This window comes from Dipodomys merriami, unplaced genomic scaffold (genome assembly GCF_024711535.1).
Source record: "Dipodomys merriami isolate MVZ:Mamm:240054 unplaced genomic scaffold, mDipMer1.0.p SCAF_137, whole genome shotgun sequence".
In the NCBI taxonomy this organism is placed as follows: domain Eukaryota; kingdom Metazoa; phylum Chordata; class Mammalia; order Rodentia; family Heteromyidae; genus Dipodomys; species Dipodomys merriami.
The window spans coordinates 1,712,488-1,737,383 of record NW_027202682.1 but is presented as its reverse complement, the minus strand read 5'-3'; the positions used below and the strand labels follow the sequence as shown (position 1 = coordinate 1,737,383).

The following is a 24,896-nucleotide window of genomic DNA, read 5'->3' as shown; positions in this document are numbered from 1 at the left end:
CCAGCCCAGGCAGAAAAATCTGTGACACACTATAATCTTCAATAAACCAATAGAAAACCAGAAGTGGTGAAGTGCTGCTCTGGCTCAAGTGGTAAAGTGCTAGCCTTGAGCTGAAGAGCTGAGGGACTGTGCCCAGGCCTAGAGTTCAAGCCCCATGACCAAAAGAAAAGAAAAACTAGAGAAGATTGATACTGTGGAGGGAAAATGTTGTAAGATTAAGTTGCTCAGAGGGAACTCCATTTGCAATGATGATTTTGTAGTAGGGAAGGTGTCTTTCAAAATACTCAGGATAGCATGGGACCCCTGGACCACGATCCATCTAAGCCAGTGAGGCCAGAGCCTCCTGCAGTTGGAAGGGCTTTCGAGTCAGGTAGAAGGAAGGCCCGGTTCTGTGTGTCTTTCAGGGTACTGTACCATGGGCAGTGAGTGGGTCATAGATGGCATGAGTGCTTGTTGGGCATTATCAGTTACCTGATGTGTTTAAAGCACCACCAGTTTCACCATTTGTTATGACTAAAGACAAATCCTTGGCATAGTATGAACTTCATAATCTAAAGGGAATCCAGTTGCCGGTGAGTCACACCTGTACTCCTAGCTACTCAGGAGGATGAGATCTGAGGATCGTGGTTCAAAGCCAGCCGGGGCAGGAAAGTCTGTGAGACTCTTATCTTTCCAATAAACTACTCAGAAAAAGCCAGAGATGGTGCTGTGGCTCAAGTGGTAGAGCACAAGCCTTGACACAAGCTCAGGGACAGCCCCCAGGCCCTGAGTTCAAGCCCCAGTGCCAGCAAAAAAAAAAAGAGAGAGAGAGAGAGAGAATCTAAAGGGATCGCTTTCAATTCCACAGAGGCTTGTAAGTGACAGAGCTAGACATTTGCAGAGGAGCAGCAACCAGATAGATGATCCACATCTGGCTTTGAGCTTTCTCCATCAGTATCAGCTTCTCCTCCCACACTGCCCCCTGGTGGCCATGGTCACACAGTACAGCACTGGCCAGAGAAGGAGTTTACCAGACTTGTTACAGCCTTGCATTCTGTTGGGCAGGTTAACCACCCTACCTCCCCTTCCCCAGGTTAGCTCTCAGGTTTTGTGCCTTCCTGAGGCATTTTGGACTGAGGTGTATCAGAACCAATCCAGCATTTAACTAAAGGGACACTCAAAAGCAACACACTTACTTGTTCCCTACTACTCTGCTCATGTTGATTTTCATCCCACACCATGGTGTTCAGAGACTCTAGGAATGTAAACGTTTTCTCTATAACTTCTTTTTGTTGTTGTTGTTATTTGTGGGTTTGAATATAGGGCCTGGGTGCTGTCCTTAAACTCTTGGCTCAAGGCTTGCACTCAGCGCCACTTCCAGTTTTCTGGTGATTAATTGGAGATAGGAGTCTCATGGACTTTGTTGCCTGAGCTGGCTTTGAACAGTGATCCTCAGATCTTAGCCTCCTTAGTATCTTGGATTACAGGCAAGAGCCAGTGGTGCCCAGTCTAAATTTTTCTTTTTGTTACCTGTACTTGGGTTTAAATTCCAGGCCCTGCACTTGCTAGACAGGTACTTTATCACCTGAGTGCCCTGCGTCCTTTTGCTTCAGCTATTTTTTGAATAGAACCTTAAGTTTTTCCTCAGACTAACCTGGACTTTGATCCTCTTATTCATGCTTCCCACATAACTGGATGACAAACACATTCCCAGCTTATTGGTAGATGGAGTCTCACTGATGTTCTACGTCAAACCTCATTCTTCTCAGACTTTGCCTCCTGAGTAGCTGGGTTACAGACATGCACCATCTCACCCAGCCAGAAATGTGGATTTTTTTGAAATTTGGTTGCCCAGAGCCATGGATTAGGGTATATGCTCTTCAGTGAAGACCTTTTAACTCTTTCTTAGTATCATCTTGGGAAAAACACAGAAAAACTGACCAGATTCTCTGCCCCCACATAGTGGGATGGATGGATAAAATACAAGTTTTAGGTAGAGATAAGAGGTTTGAGTTTATTTTAACTTAGAAAAATAACCAGGAACAGAACGTACACTATTAATTTGATTCTGGCATAAAGCCATTACCATCTGGTTATAAATTCTAACTTAATAAAGAAATACCATAGAGACCTCATGGAAAGCTTCCTGGGTATTCTGCTCTATGAAAGTAAAATATAACTGGGGTGTCCTCCTAAGCAGATCCAGAATAAATTAATCCCAAGCGAAGGCAGAGAGCAGGGCGCCCACACCACTGCCTCCCCTGCCCAGCTTCCTGTCCCCACCCTTCAGCCGAGCATGATGTGAAGCTGCAGTGGACTGGCTGGAGAAGATGGTGTCAGAAACAGGTGGCACTTGACATATTCATGTATAACATAGTAAGTGTGCACAAGCATTGTACACACATACATACATATATATACATATATATATACATATGTATATATGACCAAGACTCACCCCGTGCCTCGGTACAAGCAGAGTCAGGGTGAGCCCTTCAGTTCCTAGACTAATCCATTATAGTGGCTATAAAGATGAAGTCCTGAGGAGGGTGCTTTCAGCACGGAGACTCTACATAATCATTGTCCAGCCCCCTGCGGAACCGTGCTGTCAATGAGCGGCTGATGACAATTACCCGGGGGGCCATGCAGTCCTCCCTGCGGTGCAGAATGTTCCAGATGAGCATGGCAGCTGCCAGGGTGGCCAGCAGACAGGCACCAATGTTCAGATAGCAAGACCATGATAGGTTGGTGTAGGGGCCGATTCTGTAGAAGGTCACCAGTCCGATGACTAACACAAAACCTGCAGAGGGAAAAGAAATGTTCTAGAAGGTTGACTCTAAGGGGGAGCTCTGGCCAGGCCCCCTGGAAGGCAGGCTCCACCTCTTCCCAGCCCTGTCCTTGGGTGGGAACTGAGCCCCTTTGTCTCTGCCTTCTAGGGGCTCCTGGGGCCTTTGGACTTGGGGCCGGGGGGCAGGGAGTGGATATGGGAATGCTGTCTCTGGACTTGGGGGTCTCAGCACCGCCCCTCACAGCAACAGCACCTCGTAGCCTGGCCCACCCCAAGCACTGGTAACTGTTAAGTCTGACTTTTATAAATGCTTCACGGGTTCAAAGCAAAAGCCAGCATGGATATTTTCTGAGTCTTATCTAGAAGCAGACTGGCATCGCACTTAGTCCAGATTCCTGTTTGTGTGTGTTCTCGCCGTGACCGTGCGCTCAGAGGAAGTGGAGATTTCCTCTCAGGTCAGCGTGGCTCCTCCCTCCAGGGGGATCGGTGCGGCCCAGCTTTCCTTGTGTGTCTGGCTTCCCCACTAGCTTCTGAAGAGAAGTGCGTAGTTTCAGAATCTGCCCCTGTCTCTCTGCCCAGACCTCCTTCCCTGCTGCCGCCGCCCCCCACCTGCCCACCCGGCAGGGCACTATGGGATGGGTGGGCGCTGTTCAGTCAGGAGTTCCTTCCAGGGTTTCACCTTCATGGCTGTCTTGAGGGAGGCAAGTGATTTCATTTTGTTAGTTTTTCTAATATGAACATCAGGGGGTTTGCGCAGGATGCCGGGTGCCTAACTGGAGCCGTGGCCACAAGAGGAAGAAGGCAGAGAAAAAGCTGAGGCCTTCCTGGCTGGACTCCCCTGCTGGACCCCACCAGCTGGCTCCTGAACACCTGTGTGTCTGTCCAGCCTCGCTCCTCCCAATACGTCTCTGCTCTCCTCAGAAAGTCAAGTCATTCATGGTCCTGATGTCTGGTAGAGAAGACTTATCCCATGTGTTGGCCTGGAAGGGTTCCTCGGCTTCTAGACTGTTCTATTTCAGAGGCTACTCATAGTTGAAGTCCCTAGAAGGGCGTTTTTAGCACAGAGACCCCTTGTGGGCCTTGACCAGCCCACAGCAGAGCCGCCAAGTCAGAGAGCCCTGACGACGGTTACTCAGGGCTCTGTGCAGTCCTTGCTCTGGTGAAGAATGTTCCAGATGGGCATGCTCTGTGGTCCCAGAGCAGAGAGCAATGTGGGAAGAGAGACAGAGACAGACAGACACAGAGCCAGGGGTGGGAGGGGAGAGGGGAGGATTGCAGACTTGACTTTGCTAAGATGTGAACATGCTTGCTTCATTATCACTGTCCTCATAGGAAATGCGAGTTGAACACTTGCCTGCGTCGCATTGTTCTAAGTGAAGGCAGTGCTCTGCAGTACTGGGAGCTTTCGTGTGTTGGAGAGCTCCTGGCTGCTTCCTTCCTACTAAAGCTAGTGCTCTGCGGTGATGCCTGCTGGGGGAGGGAAACCTCCCACCCTGTGCCATGAAGCACAAGCACTGTGCCTGCAGTCTGTGGGTCACAGAACTGCACTGAAAATGAAGATGCGCGCAGTATGCTTCCCTGCTTTTCACTCATGTCTTAGGGAAGATGATGCCAGCGAGAGCAGTGCCTTAAGCTTGTTCAACACCCAGAAGAAGTGGAATTGAGGCAGTCTAGGCTCTGGGTGCCCACTTGTCTTCAAAGACAAGAGGCGGTAAGTATGGCAGGGTGTGAGGAAACTGAGTGCCGCAAGAAGCCAAGGCTGCAGAGATAGGCCAAAAGTATGGACAGGCAAGAAGGAATGTGCCCAGGCAGTGGTAACGGGAGCTACCAGACATCCATCTCCCTTGCCAGGGCACGACCCACTCACCCTTTTTTTCCAGCTCCCCTTCAGTCTGTACATGTTATAGACAGTGTGTGTGTACATGTTATAGACAGTGTGTGTGTGTGTGTGTGTGTGTGTGTGTGTGTGTGTGTGTGTGTGTGTGTGTGTGTGTGTGTGTGTGTGTGTGTGTACACGTGTGTACTGGGGCTTGGTACAAGATGTTTTGCACCCCTGCTGAGCTTTTTGCTCAAGGCCAGTGGTCTTTCACCAGAGCCCTGCCCCCAGTTCTGGCTTTTTTGCTGGTTAATGGAGATGAGAGGCTCTCAGATTTGCTTGCCTTGAAGTGAGATCCTCAACTCTGAGCATAGCTAGAAGGACAGGCGTGAGCCACCAGTGCTCAACTCACTTTTAGAATGTGTTATGTGCCCTCAGCTCCAATTCCACAACATCCTCCACCAGAATGGCACATGGAATCTCTGTCCAGACTGGGGGTGAAGCACCCGGCAGGGTCAGCTCCCACACGGCTCCCTGGTCAGACTTGGGGGACAGACAGTGGGCATCCCTGATGTAAAAAGAGGGGGTCTGGAGCGAACAGCTTGCGAGATATTTTCTCTGAAGACTTGTGAGCTTTGAGAACTTCAGAGCCAACCTTGAACCTTCTGGAAAGGACTGAAGCGCACTCATAGGACAGCAACTATCACCAAGCATTGGCACACTCAAAGAACGAACCTGCCCTCATCAACAAGGCCGCACAGGAATGGTTACCGACAGTTCTATTCCCACCCCGCCATCATGGCCCCAATCAACCCTGGCTGCAGCGACGGTCCGTCATGGGCTCCTGTGGTGGCTGCAGCCAGCCAGGACAGGGGCCTTGGGCGCAGATTTCTGAGCAGCCCCACACAGGGGAGTCACACCTGGTAGCCCTGGAAGATACCAGACAGGCACCCAGAATCGTCCTGCCCACCGTTCAGCTGCATCCTAGGTGAGAAGCAGCTGGGCATGGCTGCCCCCGCGTGGAAGGGCTCACCTGGCCCATGGGCTGGAGTCACTGCTCCAAGGCCTCCACTGTGAGGACGTGTCCCACAGAGAGAGGACAGAACCCTTCCCCAGGGGCAGTGAGGCCAGGCTGACACTTCCACCCATAGCCTGCCCGATCTTCACTGAACGTGTCTCCCATGCCGCAGAACACGAGCCTGCCCACAGCCTGGCAGCCTTGGCTGGCCTCGTGCCCCTTCTGCCGCCTGTGGCTCTTACGACTCAGCCAAGCCAAACCCTTTCAATTCCTCTGTGTCTTCCTGCTCTAGATGTCTCGTGCTGCTATCCCTCTGCCTGGCCACCCCATCCCTGATGGGTTGCGCACATCCTTAGCTCTCTCGGGGGACTTGGTATCTCCCATTGTCACTCCTCCTGTTTATTTACCCATTGGTGCCCTCAAGCCTGGACCATGGCACCCCTGGGACTCTCCGTAACCACTTGCTAAGTAAATAACCTCAGGACAGCACAACAGAGTAGAGTGTCGTGAGCCCTATCAGGGGGACAGGCTCCTGTCCCCCACCACGGCCAAGTCAGGACTGCACAAGCCTGTGGAAGTATACATTCATCCAGGGGTTGATTTGCACTCGTCACATTTGCCTGTTTCAAGTGCTAGGACAGCACTAGGCATTAGTGTAGTACTAGAGTTCACAGATGGCCCAGGCCCACTGATTTGTCCTGAGATTGCTGGTGTCCTTCCTGGGGTGCAGGTGAAATTTGCACCGTGCCTGGGGCAGGTGGAGAGACAGGCTGGACCCAGCCTCACAGAGCTTTCCTTTAGCAGGCTCCAAGTAGCGAGTACAGACCTTAAACCCCGTGCTGTGGGGAGACACGATATCCTGGGGCAGACGGCACATAGCTCCAGGGCTGCTATGGGGGTGCTCCCCTAGCAGCCTGGGGTGAGGGCTTCTCAGTCCTGGCTGATCCATTTTCTCAGGGGCACAGGGGAACCCTGGCCACCAGGCAGGCAGGAAGCAGAACAGCTCCCCCTGCAGCTCCCCTGCAGCTCCCCCTGCAGGCCAGGCACTCATCTGTACTGTAATCAATTAACTGTTGCTTTAGTGACATTTCTTTTTTCATTTTCCCCTAGTACTGGGGTTGGCCCTCAAGCATACTAAGCAGGCACTCTGTCACTGAAGTACACCCTAGCCCTTCACTCATATTTCCTTTTATCTTTTTTGTCCGTCCTGGTGCTTGAACTCAGGTTCTGGACTCTGTCCCTGAGCCTATCTGTATTCAAGGCTAGTGCTCTACCACATGAGCACACAACGCCACTTCCAGCTCCTTCTGAGTGGTTTATTGGAGATAAGAATCATGGACTTGGGCTGGGAAGGTGGCTCAGTGGTAGAGCGCATGCCTTGCATGCATGAGGCCCTGGGTTCGATTCCTCAGCACCACATAAACAGAAAAAAAAAGCCGGAAGTGGTGCTGTGGCTCAAGTGGTAGAGTGCTAGCCTTGAGCTGAAGAGCTGAGGGACAGCGCCCAGGCCCAGAGTTCAGGCCCATGACTGGACCCCCCCCCCAAAAAAAAAAAGAATCATGGACTTGGGCTGGGGAGGTGGCTCAGTGGTAGAGTGCTTGCCTTGCATGCATGAGGCCCTGGGTTCAATTCCTCAGCACCACATAAGCAGAAAGAAAAAAGCCGGAAGTGGCGCTGTGGCTCAAGTGGTAGAGCGCTAGCCTTGAGCTAAAAGAAATGAGGGTCAGCGCCCAGGCCCAGAGTTCAGACCCCACGACCGGACCCAAAAAAAAAAAAAAAAAAAAAAGAGTCATGGACTTTCCTGCCTGGGCTGGCTGCAAACCATGATCCTCAGATCTCTGCCTCTTGAGTAGCTAGGATTACAGGTGTGAGCCACCGGTGTCCAGCTCCTTCACTCATTTGGGGCCTGAACTCTGGGCTTGGGTGCTGTCCCTCAGCTCTTCAGCTCAAGGCTAGCACTTTACCACTTGAGACACAGCGCCACTTCCGGCCTTTTCTGCTTATGTGGTGCTGAGGAATCAAACCCAGGGCCTCATGCATGCGAAGCACTCTACCACTGAGCCACCTTCCCAGACACACCATAGAATATCTTTGAAAATGGGCATGTTGTTGTTGGCTGGTTCTGAAGCTTGAACTCAGAGCCTTGCTTTCTCACTCAGCTTCAGATGGTACTCTGACACTTGAACCATGCCTCCAGCCTGGATTTTTGCTGGTTAATTAGAGATAGTCTCAATGACTTTTCCTCCCCAGGCTAGCTTCAAATCTCAATTCTCTAGGTCTCAGACTCCTAAATAGATAGGATTACAGGTGGGAGGCACCATCACCCAACAGAGTACACTCTATTATCCCTCCCTGCCATGGTCATCTGTATTGGTTACCGTGTACACAAATTCAAAGTTCAGAAACTGTACCTGCTTCTGAGAATACTCAGAAGTGTGTGACTACATTTATTAAATAGAAATCCAGATATGGCATAGCCACCTCTGTCCTGAAGGTACACATTGGAAAGTGATAAAGATGGTGGATCTGGTGTAAACCAAAGCCCAACAGATGCATGGTGAACAAGCCAGCACTCTACCTCTTCCATCATGAGCCTTGAAAGCCATGTGTTGGCACCACGATTGTTTTGGCAAAGTTCTGGGAGCCTTGCTTTCTCTGGCTGGAATGTAATCCAGAAGCTGCCCCTTAAGTGCCTGTTCTGCAGAAAAGCAGTGCAGAGTCCGGGTCTGTTCTCTGTGGAAGGGTATGACTGAAGTACACTCTGGGGCTGTGCAGGGCACTCACCCGTAATCTATTACAGTACTTGGAAGGCTGAGATAGGAGAAGCTCAAGTTCAAGACCAACGTGGTCTTGAACTACAACCACTACCAACGAAAAATTCCACATATCACTCATTCTGTGTGAGTACCCGTGTAGGCTTCTGGTTTTCTATTTGACTTAGAATGGACAGAGGCAGAAAAAGGACTTAGGGACTCAGAAGAGCCTCTCAGTACACTGTCATACACAGAACCTTCAGAACTATGAGCCAGGCCGAGAACCTTCATGGATTGGGAAGGGGACACAGGCCCAGCCGTGGAGAGCCTTGTGCAGCTCCTGTGATTGACCATCATCCAGGTGCTGCTCTGAGTAGACAGATTTATGGACTAAGTAGACATGTGACGCAATACTGTGGTCTTGTTCCATGTGTCTGCAAACAACCACTTGGCAACACGGAGGCTAAAGACCCAGTGCGTCGCTGACCTGGGCCTTCTGTCATCCATGAAGAGGCACCTGGGGTTGCTGGCTCCATGGGCTGCGCTGCAGACGGAACTCAGAAACAGCTTTTACTCTGAACCCTCTCTGCCGGGACAGTAGGAAGGCTGGAAGCAGATGGACCAGGGAGCTGAAGCTGGCCTTCAACTCCGAGTTCTTTCTTCGGCCGCTTCCCCAAAGGAAGGCTCCTGTTCTCCTCAGTGTCCTTTCCCCTGAACACTTTTCTCCCAAAACTTTTTTGTGATGTAATCAGTTTGTCCAGAAACAAATCCAAGGGAAGGGCTTCGGCGTACACTAAATGCTGCACTGCGGATCCATTCCATCTCCACAGAATCGGGTTGCCAAAGCAAACAGCCTCTTCCTGTGCGCTGGCCCCGCGGGTGGTGTGGATGACAACGCAGCCAGAGAGCGGCCCTTTCCTCTCTTCCTTCCTGCCTGCTTCCCGGGGACTCGGCTTCTGTCACAAGTCCTTCCCTTTGGAATGAGTATCAAGCATGGCACACAGGTGGCATCAAAGCAAAGACCCTGAAGCTGATCCCCGATGCTTCACACTCAGCTGCAAGCCAACAGAGTGCCCGTGCTTCACGTGTAGCAGCACAGGCTGCCCAGGGGGCCGGCGTTTGTGTGGCAGGATCAGCAAACAAGCCTGCTCTCCACTTCCCTTGTTACTGGTCTTGAAAACCATTTGTTGGAAATCTGGGCAGATATTATTTTTAAACCGGTTGTGGGGCTTGAACTTGCAGCATGGGCACTGTCCCTGAGCTCTTTTGCTCGAGGCTAGCACTCTACCACTTTGAGCCATAGCGCCACTTCTGGTTTTCTGGTGGTTCATTAGAGATGAGAGTCTCATGGACTTTCCTGCCCAGGCTGGCTTCAAATCACGATCCTCAGCTCTCAGCCTCCTGAGATCTAGGACACTGGGCAGATTTTAATCAGATGGTTCCTCCTCCTCAAGGAGGCTCTAGGGTTGTTGGAGGGAGGAAAGTCAAGTAGTTCCACAGGAGCCCAAAGCTCCACATAGTCTCAGATGGAGAAGGAAGGCAGAGACAGGAGAAGGTATGGCTGGGACACAGACTATTGCTTGCAGACTCAGTAAATAGGATGGAAAGTGAGGTATCCAGTCAAGCAAGTCTATTTTATCTTCCATGACAATCTCCAAGTCTAAGAAAACAGAACATTCCCCGTTGACCTGTGAGATGCCAGTTCAGTGTTGGTCATCTCTGATGTTGGACAACATCAGCGTCTTCAGCAGCCCTGGGGTGAGCATAAGCTTTTCTGTCATGAAAAGAAATCGTACAATTTCCAGAAAAAGGAGAAAGGAAGCTGGCGGGCATGGAGCTGGGAAAGACTTGTGGCAGCTTTTGGCCAAAGTCAGCACTGCCTAGAGTGCCAGAAGCAGTCTTGGCAAACATGAGAGCCACAAAACATCTCAGTCTGCACGTGGGCTTTGCGAAATCCAAGCTGTCAAAAAACTCAGGTGCAAGCACTCCAAAATGGACAAGTTCAAGTTCAATTTGGGAGAAGAAAAAACGGTAGGCATAGCACATGGCCCGGGCCTGCTGGCTAGCTTCCATCCAAGGAGATCTATTGTTGGGAAAAGGAAGACCTAGGTGCCACGAGGAAGCAACCCTGAATGAAACATGAGTCAGCTTCCACCGACCACTTCTTCCCAGGAGGCCCCTGAGCGCCGGCCGGCACAGATTGGTGCTTTGTCATGCTGGGGACTTTGGTAGACTGTACATCACCATTTTCCAGAAAGGGCTAGAAAGAGGTTAAACCAACAGGAATGGTATTGGATTTTAAAAGAGGATCTTTAGAGGAAGAAGCAGGAAGTGTGGCCTTCACCGTCCCAAGGTTATCCTTGCCCACTGAGCTCCCAGGACAAGGGACAGGCCCACAGATCCTTGCATGGACCAAAACAAGAGTGCCACACTGGGGATGGTGAGGCCCTTCCCCTCTCGGCCCAGTGCATGACTGCACTGTCCTTATACTGGACTCTGATGGGCAGCAAGACTGTGCCGGAAGCTTCGATGATAGCTGAGGAGTTGCCTTTTGAAGACGCCGTTGAGTCAAGTGCAGAGCTCAGCCAGGATTGGGATTATTGGGCTGGGCCTCACCTCGTGGGGCTTGGGTAGCAGACAGTAGGTCATGGGCACCGTTGTAAACACCAGAGAAGCAGGCAGGCTGGTAAGGCAGGAGGAACACTCCAGAAATACAAGAGTTCTCACTAGGACCCGCTGGGCATGTATGGCAGGCAAGCCCAGGCTCTGCCCATGGCAGAGAGGACGGCCACTCCGTGCAAGGGCCCCCAACAGGACTCGAAGGCGCGGTGACAGCCAATGCCATCCTTCAGACGCACTCCTGTGAGCGCAGAAGCCCTGGGGTAGAGGCACTCAGCCAGGAGTTCATGGCAGACGAGGATAGAAACGGACTCAACCCGGGGCCTGCCCCAGAGTCAGTGCTCCTCAGGCCTCACAGTTCACTCAGACAGCTGGTCCCTGGGCGGTGCTCTGCCAGTCCATGCTGGCTTCCCAGATGACAGGAGAGCCCGTCATCTGCACGGGCCACTTGCCCTGACCTGTTCAATGCCACTTCCCCTATTCTACCAATCCTGCTCCTATCTGTACAAATGGAGATTGTAGACCATGAAAGAGGCAGCAGAGAGAAGAGGCCACGAAAAAGAAGATGGAAAACAGCCAATAGGGGAAGCTGAGCCGGAGTGTGCGACAGGCATGCGGCTGCCTGTGGGAAGCCCTGGGGGAGGCATCCAGGCCTGGACGGGCAGTGCCACACGCCCAGCGGTAACCAGGGAGGATTCAGGCCTGGACGGGCAGTGCCACACGCCCACAGGTTCCGTCGGGAGGGTTGCTGAGTGTGTGTAGGCTGACTGTGTGTGTACCCAGAGGTTCCGTCGGGAGGGTTGCTGAGTGTGTGTAGGCTGACTGTGTGTGTACCCAGAGGTTCCGTCGGGAGGGTTGCTGAGTGTGTGTAGGCTGATTGTGCCCACAGGGCCTCAGGAAGGAGAGAACAGGAATGTCCTCATGTGTGTTTTGTACAAGCTCTAATGTCATCTACCAAAGAGAGGGGAAAACACGGGAGAAGGGAGAGGAAGAGCAAGAGAACCAGTGCAGAGCTGCCCCTGATGACATCCGCCATTGACCCACACCCACCTTTCTCCCCAGGACCCTGCCAGTGCCCGCATGGCTGCCCAGAGTTCCTGTACCCCAGGCCCTGTCACCCTGACAGACTATGGGGACCCATCACAGGGAGGGTGTCCAGGGTGGGCGGGGCATAGAACAAGGTGACATAGAATCAGTGTTCAGAAGATGGTGGAAACAGCGTCGCACATGCAGGGGTGGACACAGTAGGGTGAACAGCTAATGTTCACATCTCTGGCCCATTAACACTGCCATGAAGGCTCCCTCCTACCCCACCCCCACCCCCATATGCACGCTGCCCAGAGGTCGATGTGAAGTGAGGGTGAACGTGGGCGAGCAGCTGCTCCTGTGGTTGCAGAGTAAATGGGGAGCCCCCTTCCATGGCCAGTTTCCAGAGTTTTCCAGCCACAGCAGTCAGCTCCACATACTTTCTCTTCCTCTTTTCATCAGCATCTTCTTTCCCCTGCCCGCCCACCTCGCCCCAGCCCTAGGACTCGAGGTTCACTTGACAACAGGTAATAGCAGGCGTTTCCTCGTCCTGTGACAGGACATCCTGGCGCCCTGCAGTCTCTCCCTGGCTTTAAAACAGACCCGAGAACAGGAAAAAACCCAGCGCTAAATTTAGCAGGGTGATAGAAGAAAGGCACATCGCTGCTCTCTGTACTGTTTGTCAATGAAACAAGTCTAAACAGGCCAAATGCATTTCCTTTTTGGGCAAAACAGACCTGTCAGACACGATGCTCAGGCACCAGGGGGTGAAGCAGCCTGGGGAGGAGGGGCACCCCCTAAACGTCTGCCCAGGCCCCTGCCTTGTGCTCTGCCATTTTCTGCCATTGCCCCGGTCTGAGGATTTCAGGACAGACTGCTCCAGTCCTTTCAGACACCAGCCCAGAAAACTCAGGAGTTCCCATATTCCCCTTCAGGGTCCTTACTGCTCAGCACAGCTCCTCAGGCCTGCCCCCAGCAATTCAGTTTTAGCTAATGGGGAGCTTCAACCCAGTTTTATTTCCTGTAATACCTTATGTGGAAGCAACTCTGCCTTCTCCTGAAGCAGGAGTTGCAGGAGGCGAGTTAGGAGTCCTGACAGGCCAGACCGCAGCAGTCCTCTGATGACGCCAGCGAGAGTCTCAGGGACGGCTAGTGAGACACGGATGCGCGGGGCGCTGCTGGCGGAGCCTGTTATCCTAGCTCCACCAGAGGCCCACATCTGAGGGTTGCAGTTTGAAGCCGTCCCAGGCAGGAAAGTCCATGCGATTCTGATTTCCAATAAACCACTCAGAAATGGCACTGTGGTTTACTGGGTAAGCCTGAGCTTGAGCCCAGGGACAGTGCCTAGGCCATGATTTCAGGCTCCAGGATAATGCACAACAGCAAAGAAAGAAAGACAAGGAATAATTTGATCATCCTGATAGGTGTTATTTTTGAAATCAAGCACTATTACTTTTATTTTTTTTTGTCGGTCATGGAGCTTGAACTCTGGGCCTGGGTACTGTCCCTAGGCTCTTGAGCTCAAGGCAAGCGCTCTACCAACTTGAGCCACAGCGCCACTTCCAGGTTTCTAGTGGTTTATTGGAGATAAGAGTCTCATGGACTTTCATGCCCGGGCTGGCTTTGAACCATGAGCCTCAGATCTCAGCCTCCTGAGTAGCTGGGATGACAGGCGTGAGCCACCAGCACCCAGCCACTTTTATTTCTTTTGTGCCTCTACAATGTAGGGTTTTTATTTTTTGGTCTGAGACCTAAACTCAGACTCGGTATCTGGTGCTTTCACTCCTTAGCTAGCATGCTACCAAGCCACACCTCCACCCCCAAGTCTGGAGATTTTTAGACCCAGCTTTTCCAATCGGGTTTTCAAAATCTTCCATTTCCTCCTGGAAGGGATGGAATTTCAAAGGGTCACACATGATGGAGGCCCAAAGAGCAAAGAAAACTTTTATGGCCTTCGGGTCTATGGAGGGCAAAGTGAGTAAATTTCCTACATATGCCTTGATGCCTAGAGCAGACAGAAGAGAAGGCCCTTGAGTCACGCGGGGGGGGGGGGGGGGGCTATCACTGCATGTCCCCACCCCCCATTCATTCCGGTATTGCCCTGCTCCGTGGTTGGATAAACTACTCAGCAGTTTGCCCAGGTTCACATCAGTGTTGATGGGGTCAGGATGGCCCAGTTGTCTCTGTAGTAGCCCTGTATTCTTCCATGGGGCTTCACAGCCCTCAGGCTCTGCCTCCGACCAGCCACTGGGAAGTGACTTGCCCAGGGCCACACTACCGTGCTATTCATAGTACTCGAAGAGCCAGGTTTCCTCTAGCCTACCGGGGCACTGCCAGCCCAGGAATACCTGTCAGCCCCATTCGGGAAACTGCCATTCCTCAAGAAAGATAAGGGACTAGGATCCATTATTCCTAGAATGATTCACTTTGGACTTCCTGCCATTTCCTCTGCTGGAAGTGTCATTCAGCCCTGGAAAGGTCCGTTCTACCGCAGGGCGGGCAGGAAGGCAGGGGAAAGGCAGGCAAGGCGGCTGACGCACCCCCTGAAGCGTGGCAAGCCCCCCACCACTTGGGTCACAGTGAAAAGCTGCCATGGCTTCTCTTTGCCCAGAACATCCCAGAACAATCGTGCATAATTTCTGGCAATGCCGCTGCTCATCATTTAAACAACGATGTTTTCTTGTGTCCCATCCCATCTTTCCCAGGCTGATGAGTGGGTGGCAGATCCATGTTCAAAGGAAGCTGTCTGCTCTGGCCCAAAGCCAGACTTCCTGGCCTCCCTCCAGGGCTCCCCCAGCACTTGCCAGATTATGGTCTACATCTGTGTTTACAGCCAGGGTAGGAGCATGTGTGACATGCTAGCATCTTCTCTCTTTGCTCATGAGAAGAGGCCTGTGCCCCAGCCCTGACTCCCCTGACCTCCCCCTGTGCGCATGCCCATCTGGGTGGCGCCAGGCTTGCGCACTCCTCATTGCTCCTGTGTCTCCAGCACAAGAGCCTGAACCCAGCCAGCCAAGCACGGCACAGCACATCATGTACAATGGAAAAGGAGCCGAGCACCAGTGGCTCACACCTGTAATCCTCACTACGTAGGAGGCTAAGATCTCAGGATCATAGTTCAGAGCCAGCTCAGGCAGGAAAGTCCATGAGACTCTTATCTCCAGTTAATGACCGAAAAGCTGAAAGTGGAGCTGTGGATGAAGTAATAGAGTGCTACCCTTAAGCACAAAAGCTCAAGAACAGGGCTCAGACCCAGAGTTCGAACCCCAGGACAACACCAAGAAATAATGAGTTAAATGGAAAGGCTGTGACTGATGGAGGGGGGCAAGTTGTGTGCTCAGCCCTGGGAACGTGTTTCTGCCCTGCTTTTATCCATAGTAGTGACCTACGATGCTGCCTGTGGCCACACTTAGAGCTGCAACCTGAAACCACCCCATGCCACTTGAGTTGTAGAGTTCCTCCTGCAACAGCAGGTGCTAGCAGGTGTGTGGCCCAGCCATCCTCCCTGCCTGAGGTACTTACTTGCCAGCTGGAATGCAGCAGCCATGGCTTCCTCCCAGCACTGGGACTCTGGTGACATCATGGGCAGGCCCGTCAGCCCCAGGACAAAGGTGAGCTGGCCCACCGCGAGGGCTGCTGTCGCCACCAGGTTGCACGCGCGCATCATGTCGAACTGCACTGCAGGCAAGGAGGGAAAGCGGGGATCAGGAGAGCCAACGCGCTTAGGGGCCACACCAGAGGCATCCTTGTTTGGGTCCGGTCGTGGGACCTGAACTCTGGGCCTGGGCGCTGTCCCTCAGCTCTTCAGCTCAAGGCTAGCACTCTACCACTTGAGCCACAGCGCCACTTCTGGTTTTTGTTTTTTGCTTATGTGGTGCTGAGGAAACGAACTCAGGGTCTCAGGTATGCAAGGCAAGTGCTCTACCACTGAGCCACCTTCCCAGCCCCCAGAGGCATCCTTGAAAAGGCAGTAGGCACAGCCAGTGTCTTCTTGGGGCAGAACCTTCTGGAAGCCTCTTGGTCACCTGCGTTGCACCATGCCTCTTCCCAGCCACTAAAGTTATCCCAGCCCGTTTGGCTGCAGCAGCCACGTCTCCCCCAGGCTGGGCCCAGCATTCCCCAGAGGCGCTGCATGGCGGCTGTAATCAGGGAGATGCATACCAACAGCGCTGTGCTCCCTGCCCCGGGGACCCCACAAGGGCCCCCTGCCTGTGGGGGAGAGACTTGGGCCTGCAGGGCGGCACTGAGGGACTGGTCTCAGCCTCCGACAGCCAGCCAGGGCAGAGCAGGGCAGACCTGTTCTGCTGAGCCCAGGCTCTGGTCACGCTGCACCCCATGGGACCCCGTGTCTGGATTCTGCCCACGCCTGCCCGCGCCTGCCTCCTCCACGGGGTGCAGCACACCCGGGTCTCAGGAGAGTGGTCAGGGTGGACAGCCAAAGTGGCCGAGCCACGGGGGAGCAGATTGTGTCTGGCAGAGAAACTTCCCTCCAGTTCCACCTCCCAGCAAAGCCTGTGCTGCACTTTGGGGGGCCAGGGTCGCCCCGGTGTGCCTCTGCTGCCCTGCTCCACGTCACTCTGAGCTGACGTTGACTCTCACAGGCTGAACTGTCAGCCTCCATAACCGAGAAGACGCAGCCTGCCACGGTGCCCACTGGGAGGTGATCTGTGTGTGAGTGAGGGGGGCCTACAAGGCCCCATTTCCAGAGACTCGCAGTTCCTCAGCCCACTGCCCAGACCTGCCGTGGGAGGCAGTGAGGGGAGCGGGTGCCGGGACGGAGGGGTGGGGCTGTGAATGGCTGAGGCGCATGCAGCCCCATATGGTTCACCATCCGCTTTTGTGGATGCTCATAGAGTCACGGAATAGTCAGAGCATGGTTCCCTGCACCCCGCCCCGGCCTGGGATGCCCCCCCATCCCTGCTCCTCCACTGCTGCCATTGGCAAAGCCCTGCCCTCTGTGCCCCGCTCCTCCTGCCTCTTTTGGGAACCCCGTTGGTGGAGGTGAAGTTCCTGAAGATACACAGGCCTCCTGGTGTGAGCCCATGGGCCTCAGAGGTCTTTGGCCCAGGGCTCTGCTCTTGGGGGTTCAGTGTGCCCCGGAGTCACCTTCTCACAGGTTGGGGGTGGGGGGTCATTGAGAGACCATGGATGAAAAAGGGCATTTTACCCCATCGCGGAGGGGCAAGAATGTGGGATGAAACCACAGAGCTAGTGGGGCCACCGTCCCCTGCCCGAGGCCCGGTACATCCCACCCATCAGCAAGCAGGCCACTGTCTGTGACCCACACTCTTTGTGGGTCCTGTCTATATCTAGGCTTTGGAGTCTGAGTCTTCCAGGGGTTTTATGCCCCTTCCCGCCGCCACCAGGGCCCGGCCTGTCCTGCCTGTTGTGTTTTGAGCTGCTTCCTCCACAGCAAAGCCTCCTGTCCCAGATCCCAGGCTCTCCCAACATGTCTGCTCCATCCTGTGGATGGTTCAAACAGCTCTTAGGCTAACAGGTCTCTTGAACAGGCTACATATATAAGGAGCTACATAGACCTGGGCACTGATGGCTCACACCTATAATCCTTGCTCCTCAGGAGGCTAAGATGTAAGGGTTGTGGTTCAAAGCCAGCCTGGACAGGAAAATTCATTGAGACTCTTATCTTCAGTTTACCACCAAAAAACCCAGAAGTAGAACTGTGGCTCAAGTGGTAGAGCGCTAGACTTGAGCAACAAAGCTCAAGGACAACACCCAGGCCTCAAGTTCAAACCGCCAATACCAGGACTAAATGAATTAAATGCAGATCCCAGTCTAGATCTGTCCTCCATAGTTCAGGTACAATACAGTCCGGAAGGACATGGAGGAGCAGAGACGGGGGGGGGGGGGGGGGGGGGGCGGGGGATGGAAAGGTCAGGGGCAGGATGTTCTTTGACCATGGCACCGCAGCCTGTGGCCTGGGCAGATCACCGCACAGGGGCTTGCCGAGGTGGAGGGCTGGACACCGGGGCCCCCAGACCCTCACCCTGCACAGCTGCGGGGCTTGGACCTATGGTTTCAGGGGCGGCCTGAGTGGCGTGGCTCAGGACATGCGTGTCAGTGCAGTGAGACCAGAAAACGGAGCACAGACCTGACTGCCAGCCTGTCCTGCCCTGCACCGTCCTCCCTCTCGTCCTCTGCCTGGGCTGACTCTTGTGTCGTCGGCGGCGGCGGCGGCGGCGGCCCTGAGTGCACAACACTGTGCTGTGTGCCAGGCAAGTCTCTGCAAGGCTGCCACGCAGGCCTCAGCCCCGCACCCAGAGGCTCGCCGTACTGGCATTTCACCAGTGGTGCAGCCCTAGACACCCCCATGAGAACGTGGACAGGCCATGTGCAGACCCTTGGCGGCGCTGGGGCGCCCGGAGCCCAGCTGCGCCCCATCAAGCTTCAGTCATTGCTCGTGTACAGCCAGGGTTCAGCAAAGGACTTGAGGTGCCTGGAAGACCCGGGGCACAACGGGGGGCGGAGTCATCAGCTGGCAGGAGAATCCCCCATGATCCCCTCAGCAAAGACCCAGTGCGACATGGGAGGGCTACAGGGGCCTGGACAGGACAAACCTAGGACTCGCCCTCCCAGGCCCAACCCAGCGTGCCTGGGACCCCCGGCAGCACAGAGGGCCCTGGCCGGCTTGGAATGTCATAGAGTAGCCCACCTGTCCCTGGTGCCCTGGGCAGGCCACTTGGTGTTTGCCAGTGACATGCACTCCGTGATGGTGACCCTGCCCTGGCATGAGATGTCGTCTCTACCAGGTGCCGGTGGCAGTGCCTCATGGCATGGCCCTGTTACCTGTCCTTCCCCCTTTCTCCTACCCCCCCACCCCCACGTCCTGTGCTGGTTCTCAAGATAGCGTTGTCTGCAGCCACAGACAGTGCTGAGGGGTTTGTAGAGAATGCCAGCTAGCGTGTGAGAGGTGTTTGTCTAGCTGGTCCCCAGGAGGGCTGAGTTGTGAACCGGCTTGGCTAACGGCGGGGCAGGTGGCAGGTGGTCTGGCAGACCAGGGCATGGGTGCACAGGCCCAGGCATTGCCGGCTCTGCGGGCAGAGCAGCCTCTACCAGCAAGAGTGGCAAGTGAATGGAGGGATCAGACCCCTCCAGGAGAGAAGACAGGGCCGGTGCCAGCCTCAGTTTCTCTGCCTGTGACATGAGGATGGCGTTGCCCCAACCCAGGCTCTGTGTGTGCTGTGGTCTGGGGACCGGGCCAAGAACCAGCAGCCATGCAGAGTGGTGCTGAGGACCGAGGAACTCGCCCTCAGCCAACTAAGTCTCATCTCTCCAAGGCCGGTGTTGTCCCTTCCCGGCAGGAGCCTTCTACCCTCAAGGTTCCGTGGTGTTCCGCAGTAGTCATCGGCAGATGCATGCGTGGCTGCCTGTTTGCTATTTATGCCTCTGTCTCCTCCTTCCCCTCAAGCCCGAACGCGCGCTCCCCACCCTCCCGCCACCTCCACTCTCCCACCACCCTGCTGTTCACAGCCCCAAGGCCCTGACCACCATGGAAATGAACTTAGAACTCGCCCACACAGTCTCGAGCTTCTAGTTTATTGTACTCATCTATTTTCAACCAAGGAAAACCGTCTTCCTCAATGTGTTAGTATACCACGCAGAGTGGTAGAAAGGAAGCCCTGGGGGCGTGCGACAAATTCCCTACAAAACAGGGATGACCGTGTGGCCTTGCCCACCAGTGGGGGGTGGGGCGGGACCTGCCCCCCCCCCCCATCCCCTGGATGCAGCCCCTCTGAAGAGGACAGGAAAGCAGGCAGACTCACGTTTGACGGTGCCTCGAGACTCCTGGAAGCCTGCCGACTCCGAGCCCCAGCCCAGCGCCTCACAGTCCTGCGCGTCCACGTGCTCAGCTCTGGCCCCGGGGCTCGCTCCTCCCCGGCCCCTGTCCACCAGCCAGCAGGATCTCCACAGCCCCACGCTCCGCTTGCGCCCATCCTCCAGGGTCTGGTACACCCAGTTGGGAGTAAAGGCAGCAGCGTTGTTGAGGATGAGGGAGACCAGGGCCACCAGCACAGCTGTGGCCACAAGTTTCTGGACAGTCATCGCAGATTGCCGGTGTGGTCCGTTTATCTCGGAGAAAATCCCTAGTCCCAGTCAGCCTCGGGGCACGCAGGGAGCGCCGATGCTGCTAGGGCAAGCTAGAGAACATCGCCGCTCATTCTCGGAGGCCGAGCAGCAGCTCCAGCTGGGCGCACCCACGTCGCAGGGGTGGAGAGAGGCCCATGGGACATGTCCAGGTGAGCGGCTCACCGCCCTGCCTTACCCTCCCTCCTGCACCTGGAGGAGGGCCAGGCCTGTGCTGAAGCTGGGCACCAAGAGGCCCATCCCAGGAAGAAAACGGGGACAGGAGCGTGAATCCAGAGTTGTGAGTGTGCCGTCTTCCCAGGAAGCGGAGGCCCGGGAGGCCGAGGCCGAGGCACCCCTTCTGTCCTGTAGCAGCGGAAAACAAAGTTACTCAAGAGGGAGGCCCAGCGTGGGAATCGGCTGGCTCACGCTCCACAGCTGGCTGTGGGAGCCGCTCCAAGCGGAACTCGGGGAGCGGCGTGGGTTCGGCCGCCTCTCTGTTGTCCAGGCCCCTGCCTGGTGCCTCTGCCACGAGTGGCAGGTCCTGGAACGCAGAGCGGCTGCTGCAAGAACGTGTGTGTGTGTGCGCGCGTGTGCACACGGGCCTGCCTTTCCCTGTCGCTCAGCAGAGAGGAAATGGTTGTTTTTGAAGCTGTTTTTGGTGAGCAGGAGGGCGTCACCAACTGGCTGCAACAAATAGCAGCCCTGCGCAGAGCCAGACACTAACAGGATGCGTTTCCTGATGGGAAAGGCCTGGGAGACTTGTGGGGCCCCCCTCCAGCCCGCCCTCCCTGCTGCCCGCCCGCCCGCCTGCTTGCTGTCCCAGAGGAGAGGCTGGGGATGCCGGCTCGCGTACTTGTCCCTCACTTGTCACTCCTGAGCCTGGCCAGCTGCAGAAGCGGCTCCCGTGCTGCGCCTGGAGCCTAAGGGGCCAGGCACCCAGCCACCCACAGGTTCCCCGCACCTGGGCGCCTGCAGTACCCTGCAGTTGCGGTGTTCCGTCCACGTGGCCTTGGGTGCACGCTCTTGGGGTGTTATTCAGGCAGAGCTTTTTGCTTTTTGTTTATTTTAGATGGCACTGGGGATGGAACTCAAGGCCCCTCACTTGCTAGGTAGGCGCTCAGTCATTATGGGAACAAAAAGTTCTGTTGCCAGCTGGTTCCTGGGCCGTTAGATCACCGGCTTCAGGCATTTCCTATGGCCATGTATGTGCCCTGGCCTGGCCAGCGTGCTGCCCCAAAGCCCCCCACTCCCCGGGATTGGCGCCTCCAGTCACATGGCTGCGTGTGAAGTCAGCACTGACCACTTTTGGCCAAGGGTTTATTCCTAATTTCCCTAAGGGATTTTACCTATTTTAGGGTTTTCCCCACTGGAGGTTTTACCCAAACAGACTTCTTTCTGCTCTCCATTCTTGGATCTTGGTTATGAGCCTCTGTGCCGCCACTGTGTGGCGGGTTACATCATGTAGGGGATGGGGTGCCATGCGTCCTTGCGCACACCAAAGACCCTGGGTGTCGGGTACCCGTGGCTCACCTCGAATCCCAGCTAGCCAGGAAGCCGAGACCTGGAGGATCAGGCTTCAAGCCATTCCAAGAAGCGAAGGCTTTAAGACTCCCAACTGCAATTAACCAGCAAAATGCCAGACTGGAGGCATGTCTCAAGTGATAGAGTTCCAGTCATGAGCAAAAAAAGCAAGAAACCAAAAAGTGGGACCTCCGAGCTCAAGCCTGGGTGTGGCACAAAAGGAAATGGAAGAAGAAGAGACCCACGCCCACATCCACCACCCTTGGCAGGATAGCCACTGTTCCCCACCACTCCCTCCCCAGGAAGATTCGGGGTTCATCGTCTCCAACAGCCAGTGTTCCCACGCACATCGTGTGCCAGATGGCTTTGGAATCCCAGTGCACCCTGAAGCTTGCACTAGAAGAGAATCGGGAGGGTGATGGCCCTTCCTGGGATGAGGGTTCTTGTGTGACTCCTGGGAGGCAGGGCCTCCCCCCACCCTCCCGCCCGGCCCGGCCTCCATGGCCGCTCCTTCCTGTTCCGCCTGCTGTCTGCTGTCTTTGGCGGTGCCTTGCATTCCAGTCTGACTGCAGCCCCCGCCGTGCAGCCGCCTCCCCTGCACCCAGACACACGGAGCAGCGTGGCTGGGCAGCTGCAGGGCCCCTAGCTGCCCACTGTCCTGACGGAGGACTTCTGCAGAAAGCCCAGGCCCAGCTCGGGGCCGCCTCCCCATCCCCCGGCCACATCTGCTTCTGATTTCAGGCGCCCAGGGCTGATGAAGGACAGATGTGGTCACTCCTGGCAGACACTTGGACAACAGGAAACTCTCAAGACTTGGACGGGACTCGGAGGGTGTTCACTTCTTGGAATTTATGTCATACGCACAGTCCAGAACTCCAGCCTGGAGTTGGAGCTGCCCAGGCTTGGCAAGCTGTGTGTGGAATGCTGAGAATGGCGTGGGGGTTGAGGCCGACTTGGGCTGGAAGGCCGCTGCGGAGCGCACTGTGCGGGCGGCGGGCAGCCGCTCCCCTGCGTCCAGGCTGTTCCGGCAGCTCTGGACTTGGCAGGGGGCGGGGAGCCTGCTTTCCCATGGCTTATGCAGTGGCCTTAGCCCTGGCCTTCCAAACAAACCCTCTCAGCACTGGGCCTGGCTGGGCTGTACTTCCAGAGCCCCCCTGACCACTGACGAGAGCTGTGTTCAGGCAGAAAACCACATGGAAATGACCCGGCGTTTCAACAACATGGATGGGCCTTTGTCACACCCAGGGCCAGAGAAGCACAGGGACACTGAGTTAAGTCTAACCACCCTGGCAAGAGCACTCTGCCAGGGAGCCTCAGGTCACATGCCAGCTGCCTCTGCCCCCAGGGAAGTCCTGCACTTACCATCACTGGACACAGACGCAAGCTGCCATTCGCTCTCAAGACCAGCCAGAAGAAAGGAAGCTACTCTAGCACAAAGAGGCCAAGAGGCCCACGCCGCCCAGCCTGGCCCCCAGGCCTCGGGAGAGGGTTCTGTCCTGCGGAGTCGCTTGGAACAGAGCGTGAGGGACTAGGCACCGGGGCCTCTGACGCCTCTCTTGCAGCCAGCCCAGGAAGGCAGCCGGCGCTGGGTCGCACGAGGACCGTCGCAGAAGTGCCGTCGGGCACACTGACGCCACCAAGCATGCTCGCACCGGCCCTTGCACACACAGCTGGGTTGTGTACAGATGGCGGGGGCCCGGGAGCCCTCCAGGAGAGGCCGCCTCTATCTTGTCCCTTTAAGGACACCCAGTTCTACACTCGTGGCCCTTTCCGGCAGAGGAGGGAGCAGCTGTGAGTTTGTGTGCTGAGACACAGTGCTTCCCTGCCTGGCAGTCCTCTGAGGCGGGCCATCCAGCGGCGGCAGGCAGGGAGGCGCCAAAGCCAGGGGATGCGGCCTGCTTCCTGGGGGACAGACGGGCACCCGGCGATGAGCACCTCCGGAGGCCCCGCCCCGCCACGCTGGCTGTCACCCTCACCGCAGCAGCTCTCCTGCGTATCCTAGGAATTGTGGGCCTGCCGGTGAGAAGCCCCAGGAGAGGCCGACAAAGGAGGAGCCCCAGGGGAAGGGGCTGGACGTCCCTCCCCCACCCCCACCCCCAGCAGGCTGGTCCCGCCTGGGGTTCAGGTAGATGTGTCACCCGGTTCCCAGCCCAGTGCCACAGGCATAAGTGCAGCCTCTGATCCAGCCGTCCCTCGTACTCCAGGGGTGTCCTGCTGAAACACATGTGTCTTGCCTGCCCTCCCAACACCCCAAGACATGCATCTGCTAAACCAGTCATGACAGGACCCAGGCAGATCTGACTGTGTCAGCATGCAAGAAAGGCTACCTGGAAGTGTGGCTTCAGTCCCGGCCCCCACAGCCATGGCCTCCCTGGACAGAGCCTCGGAGTGGCCTCCACGGAGCCCCTGCCTCTGCAGCTCTTGCGCTAGTTCCGTCCACACTGGGGACCCTGAGATGCAGGTCTTCCTCCATCATGGAGACGCACGATCGCAGTGGGACACGACCTGACTACTTACCTTCTCTAGAGGACCGCCCTCCCAGTCCTCTGCTGGGGCACCAGTACCCTGGAGCCCCGAGCCCCTCACTCACCAGGACAGTGGCCGCTTCTCGTGGGCCTCGGCCCTGCCACGTCCCTTAGTGCAGCCAGGTCTGCGAGGCTGGGGTGTAACAGGCCTGCTCCACCTCCAGAGAGGGGGGCTGCACCCGCCTGTCTTATCTAGAGAGTGGCTGGAATGCGGTAGGAGGGCCGGGAGGGAGTCTCCATCAGACACTGCTGCCTGCATCTGCCGGGCCCTAAGGCCACTCCCCAGGATCTGTTCTGTAGAAATGCTATAGTCATAAGTCTTGATGGCTCCTGCCTGCAGTCAGGAAGGTCAGCCATTCTCTCGCAGTGGTTGCATCTATGATCCCTGCTTTGTAGAAGGCCTCAGATAAGATCATCACTGTCCAAAAGACTGGCAGCAACATGAGACCCTATTTGAAAAATGACTATGGTGAAGAAGGCTGGGATGTGGCTCAGTGGCAGAGCGCCAGCCTAGCAACCGAGACACCTTGAATTCAAAAAATATCCAAAAACACAAGAATGATCACTGTTCCCAGCCAGCCATGGTGGAAAGGCCGGTGGACCTCCATCTCAGCCCGTCTCAAAAATAACCAGCACAGCCGGGCGCTGGTGGCTCACGCCTGTAATCCTAGCTACTGAGGAGGCTGAGATCTGAGGATCGCGGTTCAAAGCCAGCCCGGGCAGGAGAGACCGTGAGACTCCTATCTCCAATAAACCACCAGAAAAC

The 24,896-nt window shown here is 55.5% G+C and overlaps 2 protein-coding genes across 6 annotated transcripts in view; one reads left to right on the top strand and one right to left on the bottom strand.

The window, feature by feature from the left end:
- The window catches only part of LOC138825410 (intraflagellar transport protein 140 homolog), a 58,974-nt gene that overhangs the window by 25,216 nt on the left and 8,862 nt on the right, over positions 1–24,896 (top strand). The window lies entirely within an intron of this gene.
- LOC138825412 (transmembrane protein 204) lies at positions 1,953–24,301 on the bottom strand. 3 transcript variants are annotated; one of them, XM_070019924.1, is made up of 4 exons: positions 24,196–24,301; positions 19,781–20,447; positions 15,522–15,677; positions 1,953–2,779 (listed from the first exon to the last, which is right to left on the bottom strand). In XM_070019924.1, the coding sequence occupies exons 2-4, from the start codon at positions 20,058–20,060 to the stop codon at positions 2,535–2,537; spliced, it is 681 nt and encodes a 226-aa protein (XP_069876025.1). In that variant the 5' UTR covers positions 20,061–20,447; positions 24,196–24,301; the 3' UTR covers positions 1,953–2,534. The 3 variants fall into 3 exon arrangements, with proteins under 3 accessions (XP_069876025.1, XP_069876026.1, XP_069876023.1); XM_070019925.1 differs by lacking the exon at positions 24,196–24,301 and adding an exon at positions 22,968–23,111; XM_070019922.1 differs by lacking the exon at positions 24,196–24,301 and having other exon boundaries at positions 19,781–20,823.